Below are 14,685 nucleotides of genomic sequence, written 5' to 3' on the forward strand. Positions count from 1 at the left end.
TATTTTGTTACCAGCCCTCAGCTTGTTTTGTTATACTCCTAACACTGTTTTTCCAAGAACAGAAGTTTCTAGTTTTGATAAGGTTCAAATGACCAATTTTTTTCTTTAACATTTCACGCATTTTGTGCTACATCTAAGAAATCTTTCTCCACTCCTGTTCACAAAGATGTTCTCCTGTTTTTTCTAGAAGTTTTGTAGTTTTAGGTTTTATAGTCAAGTCTATGGTCTATTTTGCATTGATTTTGTGTAAGGTGAGATAAAACTGAGATCCATTTTTTTCCAATTGTATGTGGTCTATTTCTGGACTCTGTTTTGGCCCATTAATGTATATTTATTTTTTCACCAATATTAAACTATCTTGACTACTATAGCTTTATTTTGAAATCAACTGGGTGATTCCTCCAACTAGTTCTTTATTTTACCATTTCTTTGGTTATTCCATGTCCTTTGCATTTCCACATAAATTTTAGGATAGGTTTGTCAATTTCTACAAAGGTGGCTGACAAGGACTGCTGGAATTTTAATTGAGAATGGATTAAATATATAGACGAATTTGGGGAGAATTCTTGACCCTTAAAATACAGAATATTCTGACCCATGAACAGGGCTTAGACCTCTATTTACTTAGGTCTTCATTAACTTCTCTCAACTGTTATAATTATCAGTGTAGAGACAGTTATCTGTTTCAGATATACCCTAGGTATTTTTTGGTACTACTATAAATGGAACTTTTAAAAAACATTTAACTTAAATGCTTTTTAAAATATTTAAAAATATCTCCTATGGGTGCCATGAATTACATAAATATGCTTCTCTTTTTGCATAAGCTACAGACTAATTCATTGAGTTAACAATTCCACCTTCCAAATGCCATTAATGTTAATGCCAGGTTTTCTATGACAGACAGTATTAACCTCTTGGAAGCACTCATGTTGTACCCCTGTCACTGCTCACATTCTTCTTTTGTTCTTATTTTTAATATCCTCATAACTATGTATCCTCATAAGGCAGCTTTTGAGAAGGGGGAAAACTTTTTTAGGAGGAAAAATGTTACTTCCTTCTTTATTAGAGTACAGAATGTATAAATGCATAATCTCCTAGGTAATACATTACAAGAACATCCATTCTTTTCTTTTTTAAAAAAGGGTTTACTTGGCTGGGAGCGGTGGCTCACGCCTGTAATCCCAGCATTCTGGGAGGCCAAAAGGGGCAGGTGACCTGAGATCAGGAGTTTGAGACCATCCTGGCAAACGTGGTGAAGCCTTGTCTCTACTAAAAATACAAAATTAGCCGGGTGTGGTGGCGCACACCCATAATCTCAGCTACTTAGGAGGCTGAGGCAGGAGAATCACTTGAACCTGGGAGGTAGAGGTTGCAGTGAGCTAAAATCACACCACTGCACTCCAGCCTGGGTGACAATCCATCAATCAATCAATCAATAGAATAAAAAATTTCCTGAAAGGGTTATTTTATGCCAGCACTTTGTGAGGCTAAGGCAGGAGGATTACTTGAGAACAAGACTTTGAAACCAACCTTAGCAACACAGCGGACCCTGTCTCTACCAAAAAAATATTAAAAATTAACTGGCTATGGTAATGCATGCCTGCAGTCCCAGATACTGGGGAGGCTGAGGTGGGAGGATCACTTGAGCCCAGGATTTCACGTAGTGAGCTACAACTGCACCACTGCCCTTCCAGCCTAAGTGACAGAGTGAGACCCTGTCTCATTAAAAAAAAAAAAAGAGGAGGGGCATGTGTATTTTATGCTCTATACTTTTCAAGCACACAATTTTTCATCATTCAACCGCTTCTCTATTACTTCTACCTAAGTAACCTATACAATTTAACAAGTGTTTTCATAAACAGCATTTTATTTTTCCTTTCAACAACCTATAACACTTAATGAAAGTTACACATTAACATCTTTGAAATGTTCTTGCCAAAAATGATTTTAAACTGAATCTCTTCTAGCTTATAGATCTAACCAGATCTAGATCGTAAAGCTTCTAGATCTAACCTATATAGAGAACAAGACAGACAAATCAATGTGTTAAATGATACCACAATGATGCACTATGCAAAATACTGAACATGGAACTCTCTACTGCGCAAATAACCTAACTTCTCCAAAAAAATAAATTGCAAGACACAGAAGGGGCATACCAACTAAATACAGTGTAGACTCTGTTGAAATCTTGTTTTAAAGAAAGCAAAAATAGGCTGGCACAGTGGCTCACGCCTGTAACCCCAGCACTTTGAGAGGCCAAGGCGGGTGGATCACGAGGTCGGGAGTTCAAGTCCAGCCTGGCCAACATGGTAAAACCCTGTCTCTACTAAAAATACAAAAATTAGCTGGGCATGGTGTCACGCACCTATAACCCTAGCAACTTGGGAGGCTGAGGCAGGAGAAGTGCTTGAACCAGGACCCAGGATGCAGAGAAAGCAGTGAGCTGAGATCATGCCACTGCACTCCAGCCTGGGCTACAGACCAAGACTGTCTCAAAAATAAATAAAGTAAAATTTAAAAAAAAAAAACTTTGAGACAATCAGGGAAATATAAACACTAATATTTGATAATTTTTAAAGAATTACTTTTTTGAGGTGCAACAATGGATTATGGTTATTTTTTAAAAGGATGTTTTAAGTTGAATGGGGCATATTTATGGATAAAATGTATGTAATCATTTGAGACTTGCTTCACCATAACTTGGGGAGACAAGTGAGACTATCAACAAATCAACAGTTGATTGGCTAGTATTGATAATTTTTGAAACTAGGTAATGAGTTTGTGATGGTCCACTGTACTATTCTAAATGTTCTGAACTGTTTCTTAATAAGAAAAAGCAAAAATTTGTACTCGATTCATTTGTACCTACTGAGGAAGGTTTCAAAGCATAATTAGTAGGCAATGAGGGCAGTTAAGTTATATTCCGTTTCAAAAACACTGTCAATTGTTTTCTACAGATTTTTCACCAAACATTCACCCAGGTTTCTATGCCATGGTAAACTAAAATCTACCTCCACAATACATTCACAAACTATTTTAAAAGTAATTTTAGGATCAATGTACCCTAAAAAAACGGATCAAGTAAAATCAGACACACTACTCATAGGTTATGGATTAAAGTCACATTGACATTCACTGAAATCATAACACTGCTATGAGTCATTAAGAATAAATGCATTAGCAAATGTAAACTGCTTTAATCTGATCAGGCAGTACTTGAATCCAACCAGTTTTCACTTAAATGTTCTAGATAGAATGCTGTCAAACTGTAGAATTTACGAGAATCAAACTGAGTAACTTCATACAAGCAGTCACCAACTTACACAGAAATCAAAAATGCCTCCCTTTATACAAAGTTTCTAGTAATTTTACCTCTACATATTTGACAACATAACCCCCAACCCTCTTGAATTTTCCCCCAAACCTCCTACCCATTGCCAAGGTTCCACCTCACTGCCCCCTCTCACGGCCAGGGGGAAATAAGTTTCTGGAATCCAGAGTAAAAACTCAGGAACGCATTTTCCTACAGAAAAAAATATAAATTGTGATCTAGAATGCTGAGTATTATCATTCAGCTACACTATGTTTATAAAGGCTTTTATGAACTAAAGCCTAATAACCTAATAATTCAGAACAGTATTTCTATGAGAAAATGCATTCCAGGTTCAAAATAACTCAATGCAATCCCTTTGTAGGTTGGTGACCGTCTGTATAATGCCACCAAGTGATACATGTTTCACTAAACTCATAAAACATTACATTCCAAATGGCTCTGTAACATGATGGCTCACAGCTGTGAATGTGTTACGTCAATCATTTTCTAAGAAATATTAACCATGTTAATTTAGTTAAAAATTGCTACATACTTACATTTAGCATTTCAAAATCGTTACTTTCTAAGCCCTGGGTAAGAAGAACTGGAAAGCTATTTGTCTGGAGGTCATCCTTTCCTTTTTTGCGTGTGTCTATTTCCATTGCTCCCAGGCGTTCTTCAATGCTAACCTACAGAACAGAAAGGATTGTTAATGTGTTACAAGACTTAAAGAAGTTTGGCGACAAAAAAAAAAAAAAAAAACAGGATTTACACCTCAGCCCTGGAAAACACTAATATGCTCATTCTTATTCCAAGAGAACCTCATTACCATAATGCCAATGTTGGAGACAGGTGAAACATCTGCAATCCAAGCTTCCAGATTCTAGCGAAAAAAACAACGGCCCAAGAAGCACGTGGTTTGAAAATGTTCATTCATAAAAATCCTTCAGAAGAGGCAAGGACCTGGCATCTGATTCTAAAACCCAAGACTTAAGACCTATTCTCAGAGAAGCTTGCCCCACTGTAACTACCCCTTGGTGTCACCCTCAGATCTGCAGGAGGAAACAAAATATTATTACAAGGGCATAAAGACCGTTATGTTCCCAAAACAATTTGTAAAAAATGTCTTCCTATTTTTAACGGTGAGCTCCAAATGATTTATTAGCTAGAATATGCTATACTACAACTAAGTGTCCTTGATAAATACTTAACAGTTACGTGTGTAAATAAACATGATGCAATTTGCTATACAAAAATTCAACTGTGGTCTCGGTGTAGCGGCTCTCATCTACAATCCTAGCACTCTGGGAGACTGAGGCAGGCGGAACACTTGAGCCCAGGTGTTCGAGACCAGCCTGGGCAACATGGCAAAACCCTGTCTCTACAAAACAATAAGCCAGGCATAGTGGCATGCATCTATGGTCCCAGCTACTCGAGAGGCTGAGGTGGGAGGATCACTTGAGCCCAGGAGGCAGAAGTTGCAGTGAGCCGAGATCAAACCACTGCACCCCAGTCTGGGTGACAGAAGACTCCATCTCCAAAACACAAACAAAAACAAAAACAACAAACACCCTCAATTGTACAGAACTGATTCCTGACCAAATCAAGTCTAACATGTTCTGTCAGCCTCTTGGTAACTGAGTCAAAAAGAAATTTGTTCTACGACTAACAGAGCAAAACAGATGTGCTTGGTTTATCCTAACACAAAAAATATTAAAAAGGACATGGGGAAATTAAGAAGTTGAAACTAGGCCAAGCCAAAGAAAGTTGGCACTTTATTTTTAAAGTCAGCTATCACGTAACTGAGGAATAACTTTTATGAACATGTTATGAACATGTTTTATGAAGCTATGTTATCCCCACCGTACCACCCAATAAACACATTTATAATCAGTTAAATTATCCTACGAAGTGGACAAAGAAAAACAAAAGAATAAAAATTAAAGTAATATCAGCTAAACAAACATAGTATTTCTGTAAGAATAAAAGTTAAAATTCCAGATTCCTTATGTAAGAGAGAAGAATGTGAATGGAAGATAAAAAACAACTCTGCACAGACATGTACAGTAACCACAAAGGATTTTGGGAACTGAGAAAAAAATGAAAATCATAAACACTTACGCAGTTATAACGACTATTACTTTTAGAGACCAACTGGCATTAAGTTAGCCAGGACTGCTCAGACAGCCAAGAGAAAAGATGCATCACTGAAACTCAGCAACATGCGAAACCCAATGATAGTCATCACAGCAAGTCCTGGCTTGACTTACTCCATTTATGTTACCTAGCTAACTACTAATGGTCAAAACAGCACCCTCTCTAGTTATTAAAGGTTCCATCTTCTCCGTTAAACAAAGATGACAATCTAGAATTTTGAAACCTATGATGGTGAAGATAAAAGAGAGCATAAAGAGCATAACAGCAGAAATCTCAGTAAATTTCTAAAGATTTAACTTTGGCTCTATCCAACACACTTATTAGAATTTCCCAGTAATTTTTTTTTCTGAGACGGAGTCTTGCTCTGTTGCCCAGGCTAGACTGCAGTGGTGCCATCTCAGCTCACTGCAAGCTCCGCCTCCCGGGTTCACGCCATTCTCCTGCCTCAGCCTCCTGAGTAGCTGGGACTGCAGGCGCCAGTCACCATGCTCGGCTAATTTTTTGTATTTTTTAGTAGAGACAGGGTTTTGCCGTGTTAGCCAGGATGGTCTTGATCTCCTGACCTTGTGATCTGCCTGCCTCAGCCTCCCGAAGTGCTGGGATTACAGGCGTAAGCCACCACGCCCGGCCACAATTTCCCAGTAATTTTAAATCACAAACTCAAATATATGGTCACAGTGGTTGCATTACCTCATTTCCCCCTGATTTCCTCTTGCTCTCTACTTGCTCGGTTTGTGGAGGAGCGGGTTTGATAGCTGCATGATGACCAGGAATCCCAGGCACCAGAACTTTTACTTCAGAATTCATCACTGGTGTCCTCACCTGTTCAACAGGAACAGCCAAAGTGTGAAAAAGGAAATCATACGTTACGTATCCTACGTATGATTCATAAAAATCCTTCAGAAGAGGCAAGGACCTGGCATCTGATTCTAAAACCCAAGACTTAAGACCTATTCTCAGAGAAGCTTGCCCCACTATAACTACCCCTTGGTGTCACCCTCAGATCTGCAGGAGGAAACAAAATATTATTACAAGGGCATAAAGACCGTTATGTTCCCAAAACAATACGTAACCTATGTATAATTACTAATACGTAATTAGTCCTTACGTATCCTCAATGAGAAAACAGCTTTTAAAAGGGCACCTCTCTTGGAAAAATGCAATATAATTAATTTAATATGATATCAATTTAAGATATATTTTAAATTGAATGTTGACAAACTTTTTAGGTGACAATCTGAAAGACTGTGAATTTAAACCTTACAATACCACATAAGAGTAAAATCCGACTGGCCCAATGGTAGTAGGTTATCAGAACTAATTAATATTTAGCGTCACTAACATTGGTATACAAGCCCCCACTACTAAATTTGACTGGCTTTAAAAAACTACAGATTACATAAGGACACAATGATTTTTAAAAATTTAAAAAGTGAAGTTATACATTTTACAACTACCTCCGGAATTCAATCTCTGCCAGAAATGCTCAGACAGCCAAGAGAAAGGTGTCATCTCTGAAACTCAGCCAGCAGCAAAACCATATGGATGTCATCATAGCATATCTTGGCTTTCCCTTTCTCATTAAACCATGAAACACGTCCCCTACATGTAGACACCAAGTTATATGCAAAATAGAGCACCATGATGATGTTTCTATGCTTTTGTGGTATTAAATTCTAGCCCCATGATGGTTTTACTACACCCTGAAATACAGCATTCCTCTCAGCAAAGTAATGCTCTTTTTTTTTTCTTTTTTTTTTTTTGAGATGGGGTCTTGCTCTGTCGCCCAGGCTGGAGCGCAATGGCACAGTCTCAGTTCACTGCAACCTCCGGCTCCCAGGTTCAAGTGATTCTCCCACCTCAGCCTCCCAAGTAGGTGGGACTACAGGCACCCACCACCACACCCAGCTAATTTTTTGTATTTTTAGCAGAGATGGGGAGTAATGCTCTTTTAAGTACTGAGACTGATAAAAACCATCTATTGGTAAATCTGATATTGATATTTATCCCTACATTCTTCCCGGCCCAGACGATTATGCATGGTGGGAAGGGAAGAACCACATCCAAGGTCTTCAACCGCTAGTCTTCTTTTTTTTTTTTTTTTTTTTTTTTTTTGAGACAGAGTCTCGCTCTGCTGCCCAGGCTGGAGTGCTGTGGCCGGATCTCAGCTCACTGCAAGCTCCGCCTCCCGGGTTCACGCCATTCTCCTGCCTCAGCCTCCCGAGTAGCTGGGACTATAGGCGCCCGCCACCTCGCCCGGCTAGTTTTTTGTATTTTTTAGTAGAGACAGGGTTTCACCGGGTTAGCCAGGATGGTCTCGATCTCCTGACCTTGTGATCCGCCCGTCTCAGCCTCCCAAAGTGCTGGGATTACAGGCTTGAGCCACCGCGCCCGGCCTCAACCGCTAGTCTTCTATTCACTCATTCACTCAACAAATCAGGAGTACAATCCTGACATCTAAAAGCATAATCCCACAAAATTTATAAGACAAGAGAATATATTAAAGAATAAAAAGATAAACTCAGTTTAATCATAATACTAAGTAACAGTTCCATTTACCCAAATTCACCCAAAGAAATATCCTTTTTCTTAAAACTTCGAATTTGTAATGTGCTCACCTTTGTTATAGCTGTTTCTACTTTGGGGGCCCAGCAGTTTGAAATATCTCTTACTAAACACATATGAGGTTCTCTGGAGTTTAAAGCCTGAAAATGTATTTTTTTTAAAGGGGGAGATGAGAGGAAAGAAAAAAAAGACAGTGTCAAACAAAGCAAATGGAAACAAGAACAAAATGAAAAATAAATGACTACTTGTGCGTTTTTATAAAATATTAAAAAGTACAGAAGGCTTCCATACTCAATTGTTAACCATGATCACCACTCAGACTGATGGCAGTTAAGACAAATGGTAACTCTGAAGACATTGGGTACCAAGGTTTACTTTCCTCAGCTATGAACTGCTTGAATTTTTCACCTTTATTGTTTTTAAAGGTCAACAGAATTTTGAAATATAACAGGTTTTAAAGAAAATGTATCAGTTCATCATCCTTTTAAGAAATAGTCTGTTCTCAAAATAGTAAATGGTTCTACTCTTAACTCTCCTATTGTCCTCTCCATAAGCAAGTCAGAGATAGCACTGATGATTAACAAAATGCATCTGTATGTTCTGACATATTAAATAGGATTGGGGGAGTCAGATGCAGCAAACCAACAAAGATTTAAAGTAATACATAATTCTATATGCCCATGTAATTAATCAATAACGGGAAAGACACAAAACAAATAGTCAACAATGGCTGCAACCAGAGAGGCATGGAATTCATATACGGAAAGGAGCCATGTTTACAGCTTAACACTTTTCTTTTTTTTTTTTATTAAACCATATGTATGTATGCTTGTGTGGGCATATAATATTCCACTGATAGTCTTGCTAAGGACCATACTAAGTAAAAGTATTTTAAATGCAAGCTTAAGAAATAACATATTGTACATGCTTATGATAACTCACAAGTCTTCACAGAAATGTCTGTAGTAAACAATGTTAAATCATTGCACTGCCCATTACATTTCCACTTAAAAAATGAGTGTTAACACTAAGAGACCCTATTATTAAGATTTATATCTTCGTAACTAGGCAAAATTCAACATAAGTCATACCTGTACTGCCCAACTAGTAAGACACTAGGAACATGTGGCACTGAGCACTTGAAATGTGGCTAGTCCAAACTGAGATATGCCAGAAGTGCAAAATACACACCAGATTTTTAAAACATAGTACCAAGGGAGAGGGCTGATATACATAACTCAAACAATGGATTATATTGACCACATGTTAAAATATGTTGGATACAGAGCTCTCAAAATTAAAATAAACCACTCCATGAAGAAATCCTTTAATTAAAAAAGAATATATTATTTATCTTAAAGACCAATGTTGTTATTTTTAAAATCACTCTCTTGCATGGACATAGGGATGCTATATTGCTTTACTCCAGAGTAGCAGCTACGTACCACTCGCTCAATAGTAGGCTGAAACCAACTGCCATATACAAGCAACAATGACATTTTGTCTGAGCAAAAACCAGCAGCTAGAATAGGAATGGGTTTTGGTGTTGATTTCTTGCCTTTCCCAGGTGTTGCTATCTGAATTGTGCAGTTTGAAGTCAAAGGCTTTTTGCAGTACCTGAAAATGGAGGGGGAAATGAGATTAGAGAATCTGAAAAAACGTCTCACACTAACTCTCTGGAACTTACATCAAGTCACAAAATGTGACCCTCCTCTACTCTCTATCCTGCCATCAGGAATCACCTGGGTCTCTGGAACATGAGTGCTCCTTTCAAGATCTCACCTAGCTCTACCCATGCTCAAAACCTCACCACCAAAATCAGCCTGGAGACCCACTTCCCCCTCTCTCATTTTCTCAGGCCCCATCAAGAACCCCAAACTGCCAAACATTCTCTCGCCACCCTATACTTCAGGTTCTGCATGGTTCTGTCCATGCCCTGTTCCAGTCAGTCCCGTCTCCAGTTTCTCCGAACTCCCAAAAGCCTCAGCAAGCCTCTGGAATGTAGTTCCAGCAGCAAAATTATGTCCTCAATGGCTTCTCTAGGGGTTCTCTTCACATTCTTCCTCTACCCCGGCTTGTCCCTGCAGCCCTCCCAACTTGTACCTGTTTTCTCTCCCATACCCTTTGTGCCAGCGGCCTTGGACATGATGCAAGTGAGTTCCTTGTTCTTCACTAACACTTTAAAACAAAAGTCTATCCCTTTTTTGTCCCTAAAATCTTTTCAATTCTTGTCACCAGATACCAGCTACCGCTCCCTCCTGCCATCATCCAATGATCTCTGCCGCCATCCACATTTCTTAAAGATTTCAATGGCTTGAGATCATTACTTCTAATATTACTCTAAATGAATTCCTTTCTTAGTGGTTTCCACACCCAGTGTCCAGGTTGACGGACACTTCTGATACTCAGATCTGTCAACTCCTTTCTCAAATGAACATGCTTCTCACTGTTTCAGCCACAAACTCCTCACACCTTACACATCTTATTACCACTTATTCTCCACAAGTGTACACCCTACATAATATTCCAGGTGTAAGCATCTCATGATCCCTATCTTTCCAACTTACTCCTGCTATCATCCTGACTCCACAATTATCTCTAGACCCAGGATGTGGGATCTCTGCTTTAGCCTTTCGCCCTCTATAGTCTATTCTCAACGAATGACTGTCTTAAAACTTAGGTCAAAGCTCATCGAATCCTCTGCTTGTAATCCTTCACTGGCTTGCCACTGCCCAGGGAGTCCTCACTATGGCCAGCTACCAAAGGCCCCACTTCTTCTGAGTCTCAATCATACATTCCAGGTACACACATCCAGGAGTCCTCACTGCGGCCAGCCACCAAAGGCCCCACTTCTTCTGAGTCTCAATTATACATTCCTTCTATAAATAAAAGCTTCATGAGTTACACACTAAAAGGTTAACTGTCACTGAGAGGAGCAGAACTCAATGGAGGGAGACTCAGGTTTTAAAATCAAGTGTTTGGGCATCCTGGGTGTTTTGAAATGAGTATACACTTTTTTCATAATCTGTTTATATTTAAATAAATTCCTATACTGGTATTTTAAAAGACGGGTGCCAACTGACAAGAGGTTAAAACCATTTTAAAGCTTAACAAACTGTGTGCAAAACTGAGTCTCAGACCATGTTTACAGTATAATGACAAGGTTTGGCAAGTTTTCTGAAAAGGGCAAAATAATAAAAATTTCAGATTCTCCAGACCACAAATGGTCTCCATTGAATGTGGCCTGCAAGCCAGTTTGCTCACTCCTGGTATATGATTACTACACAACCTAACAACAATCCTCCCCTCTGTCCATGAAAACAACAGCACTGGCAAGGGGAAGTAAAGCACGCTCAAAGATCAAGAAAACGTCATCAACGCTCACAAGTGAATCTCTCCAACTGAGCCACTTTCTTCTGAAATGTATCATTAGAATTATCCAACATTTACTAAGGATGCATCATAAAAAGCCACTCTCCTAATCACAAATATATAAATTTGACACCCAGCTTTAACTGGCAATGTATATAGTCATGTGGATAAAGAAAATTGTTTTCAAAATAATCTAGCTGAATAGTAATATGATGCAAAGAATAACCCGGTGGGAGTGCAACCAAGTAACAAGTCAGGGAAAGAAACAAATTTCTTACTTGGAAAATTTCTTACTTACCCATTTAATATGTGTTCAAAAAGATGGACTTGACCATCTCTGCAAACAACAGCCAACTTGACAGGCTGAAAGAAAAATGTAACCAACGTATTATAATGGATAACATACTCCAGTCCCCAGTCTAACTTATGAAAACTCAGCTCTCCTTCCCACCCCATTATATAACCAGAAAAAAATAAAATAAAAACAGCAAGAATCCATTTAAAAATAATTACCTCTGTCAAAATAACCATTAGTGGTGGTGGTGTCAAGATTCTAGGTAAATATTTAAGCCAAGAAGGTAACAGTCAAGGAGAATGGGCCCTCGAAGTTAGATGAACAAAGTTACCACCAAGAGCAAAGGCTGACAATGTGGAGCTGACATGTCCCTCATTCTGGGAATACAGAAAAAGCCATTTTGCACGTATGGCTAGGAAGGGCTGTTGTAAGCCCTCATCACCTCTCTTCCTCCATCCCCTGTCAATGTAAGTGGCCTAAGCTGTCTGCAGACGCCCCTATCCACCTAGAAAGGGGTGTTATAAGCTCTCACTGCCTCTCTCCCTCCGTCCACTATCAATGTGAGTGGCCTAGGCTCTCTGCATGCTCCTACCTACCAGACTCTTGCTGTCAGCCTCTCTAAAGCTCATTTTTTAACATTCTGGAACTTTCTTAAGGAAAGCTTAAATGAAAGCACTTTCAAAACACTGCTATCCCTACTCTAGTTACAAAGGTAATGAGAGAATTCAGGGAGTAGCCAATATATTGAGAGAAAATGAAATACATGAAACGTTTTAAGACTAACTTTGCACAACTGTAATATATCAATTAAAAACTAGAAAAAAGAGACTAACTTCCATTGTGAAAACAACTTTGAAAATGTTTAAAATTCTTTACTGGTGTATTTAAAAATAAGAAATCTCAGAAAGGAGACATTTTATTAGGGTAAATTTCAGTCTTTCTGAGGTTTAGTGCTACATGGCAATTGTCAGGGAGGGCCAGACACGGTGGCTCAGGCCTGTAATCCCAGCACTTTGGGAGGCCGAGGCGGGAAGATAGCTAGAGCCTAGAAGTTTGATTAGGCTCTAGAAATAGACTAGGAAATTTCCAGACTAGGAAATACAGTAAAACCCCATTTGCACAAAAAATACAATAAAAATTAGCAGGGTATGGTGGGCACGCATCTGTAGTCCCAGCTACTCATGGGACTAGGGTGGGATCACTTGAGCCCGGGAAGGTCAAGGCTACAGTAAGCCTTGATGGCACCACTGCACTCCAGCCTGGGCAACAGGGTGAAACCCCATCTCGAAAAAGAAAAACAAAGTTTAGGGGAAGAGATCATTTCCCTACCATCAAATTTTCTAGTTCCCCGTTCTGCAACTTCAACTGACAGGCATCCAAATCTAACCTCCAACCTTCTATAGAGAGGTTGGCAATTTTTGAAGATAAAATAAGCAGATTATTCTGCAATACCATAATCAGGTTTGTTTTGGAATGTTAATTCTAACTTACTGCTGTTAACTACAATCTTATATGAAGTGCCGGAATTACATCTTGGCTTCCTTATCCATCACTCCTAGTTTAATATGTTAAAAAATCATTTAAAAGGCTGGGCACAGAGGCTTACGCCTGTAAACTCAGCACTTTGGGAGGCCGAGGCAGGCCAATCATGAGGTCAAGAGATCAAGACCATCCTGGCCAACATGGTGAAACTCCGTCTCTACTAAAAATACAAAAATTAGCTGGACATGGTGGCATGCACCTGTAGTCCCAGCTACTCAGGAGGCTAAGGCAGGAGAATCACTTGCACCCAGGAGGCAGAGGTTACAGTGGGCTGAGATTGTGCCACTGCACTCCAGCCTGGCGACAAAGCCAGACTCCATCTCAAAAACAAAACAAAACAAACAAAAATTACCAGTTGTGCTCCCTCATTATTGAGCATTTTAAATATAATGCCAACAGTATTCCAAGATAAACTCTGAATCAAACCTAAAATTAAATCTAAAAGTAGCAACAGAATTCACTCAGAAAAAGAGAAAGTAAAAACTCAGTCTTGCCCAGGCGCAATGGCTTACACCTATCATCTCAGCACTTTGGAAGGCCAACACGGGCAGAACACCTGGGGTCAGGAGTTCGGGACCAGCCTGGCCAACATGGTGAAACCCCATCTCTGCTAAAAATACAAAAATTAGCTGGGTGTGATGGTGCGCGCCTGTAGTACCAGCTACCCAGGAGGCTGAGGCAGGAGAATTGCTTGAACCTGGGAGGCACAGGTTGCTGTGAGCTGAGATCGCACCACTGCACTCCAGCCTGACCGACAGAGGGAGACTCTGTCTCAAAAACAAAAAAACAAACCAAAAACACCCCTCAGTCTATTCTCTACATAGACTAGTGGGAAGTTTTGCTACTCCAAGGAAAGTGATTTTTCTTCCATAAATTACTTGTATTTAGACTTAAGGAACCTACCTCTAAAAATCACACACACACAAATAAAGGTTTAAAACTTTTGGTCAGGCAGGGTGGCTTATGCCTGTAATCCTAGCACTCTGGGAGGCCAAGGCGGGCAGATCACTTGAGGTCAGAAGTTAAGACCAGTCTGCCGAACATGGCAAAACCCCATCTCTACTAGAAAAATACAAAAATTAGCCAGGCGTGGTGGTATGCACCTATAGTCCCAGCTACTTGGGATACTGAGGCAGAAGGATCACTTGAACCTGGGAGGCAGAGGCTGCAGTGAGCCGAGATCGTACCAGTACACTCCAGCCTGGGTGACAGAGCAAGATTTTGTCTAAAAATTACAGGCTTATACCTGTAATTCCAGCACTTTGGGGGGCCGAGACAGGTGGATCACTCAAGGCCAGGAGTTCGAAACCAGCCTGGCCAACATGGCAAAACCCTGTCTCTACTAAAGTACAAAAATTAGCCAGGCGTGGTAGTGCAGGCTGTAATTTCAGCTACTAGGGAGGCTGAGGCAAGAGAACTGCTTGAACCCAGAGGC

At 39.7% G+C, this 14,685-nt stretch overlaps 1 protein-coding gene across 1 annotated transcript in view; it reads right to left on the bottom strand.

The window, feature by feature from the left end:
- Window positions 1–14,685, bottom strand: part of WDR43 (WD repeat domain 43) — a 58,437-nt gene that overhangs the window by 15,684 nt on the left and 28,068 nt on the right. The window contains exons 7-11 of the mRNA XM_011956286.1: window positions 11,712–11,776; window positions 9,487–9,658; window positions 8,095–8,181; window positions 6,167–6,298; window positions 3,877–4,008 (exon numbers count right to left, since the gene is read on the bottom strand). Of these exons, the coding sequence (XP_011811676.1) occupies window positions 3,877–4,008; window positions 6,167–6,298; window positions 8,095–8,181; window positions 9,487–9,658; window positions 11,712–11,776 (588 nt within the window). The remainder of the gene's footprint in view (window positions 1–3,876; window positions 4,009–6,166; window positions 6,299–8,094; window positions 8,182–9,486; window positions 9,659–11,711; window positions 11,777–14,685) is intronic.

The sequence above is a fragment of the Colobus angolensis genome, unplaced genomic scaffold (assembly GCF_000951035.1).
Source record: "Colobus angolensis palliatus isolate OR3802 unplaced genomic scaffold, Cang.pa_1.0 Scaffold413, whole genome shotgun sequence".
Classification (NCBI taxonomy): domain Eukaryota; kingdom Metazoa; phylum Chordata; class Mammalia; order Primates; family Cercopithecidae; genus Colobus; species Colobus angolensis.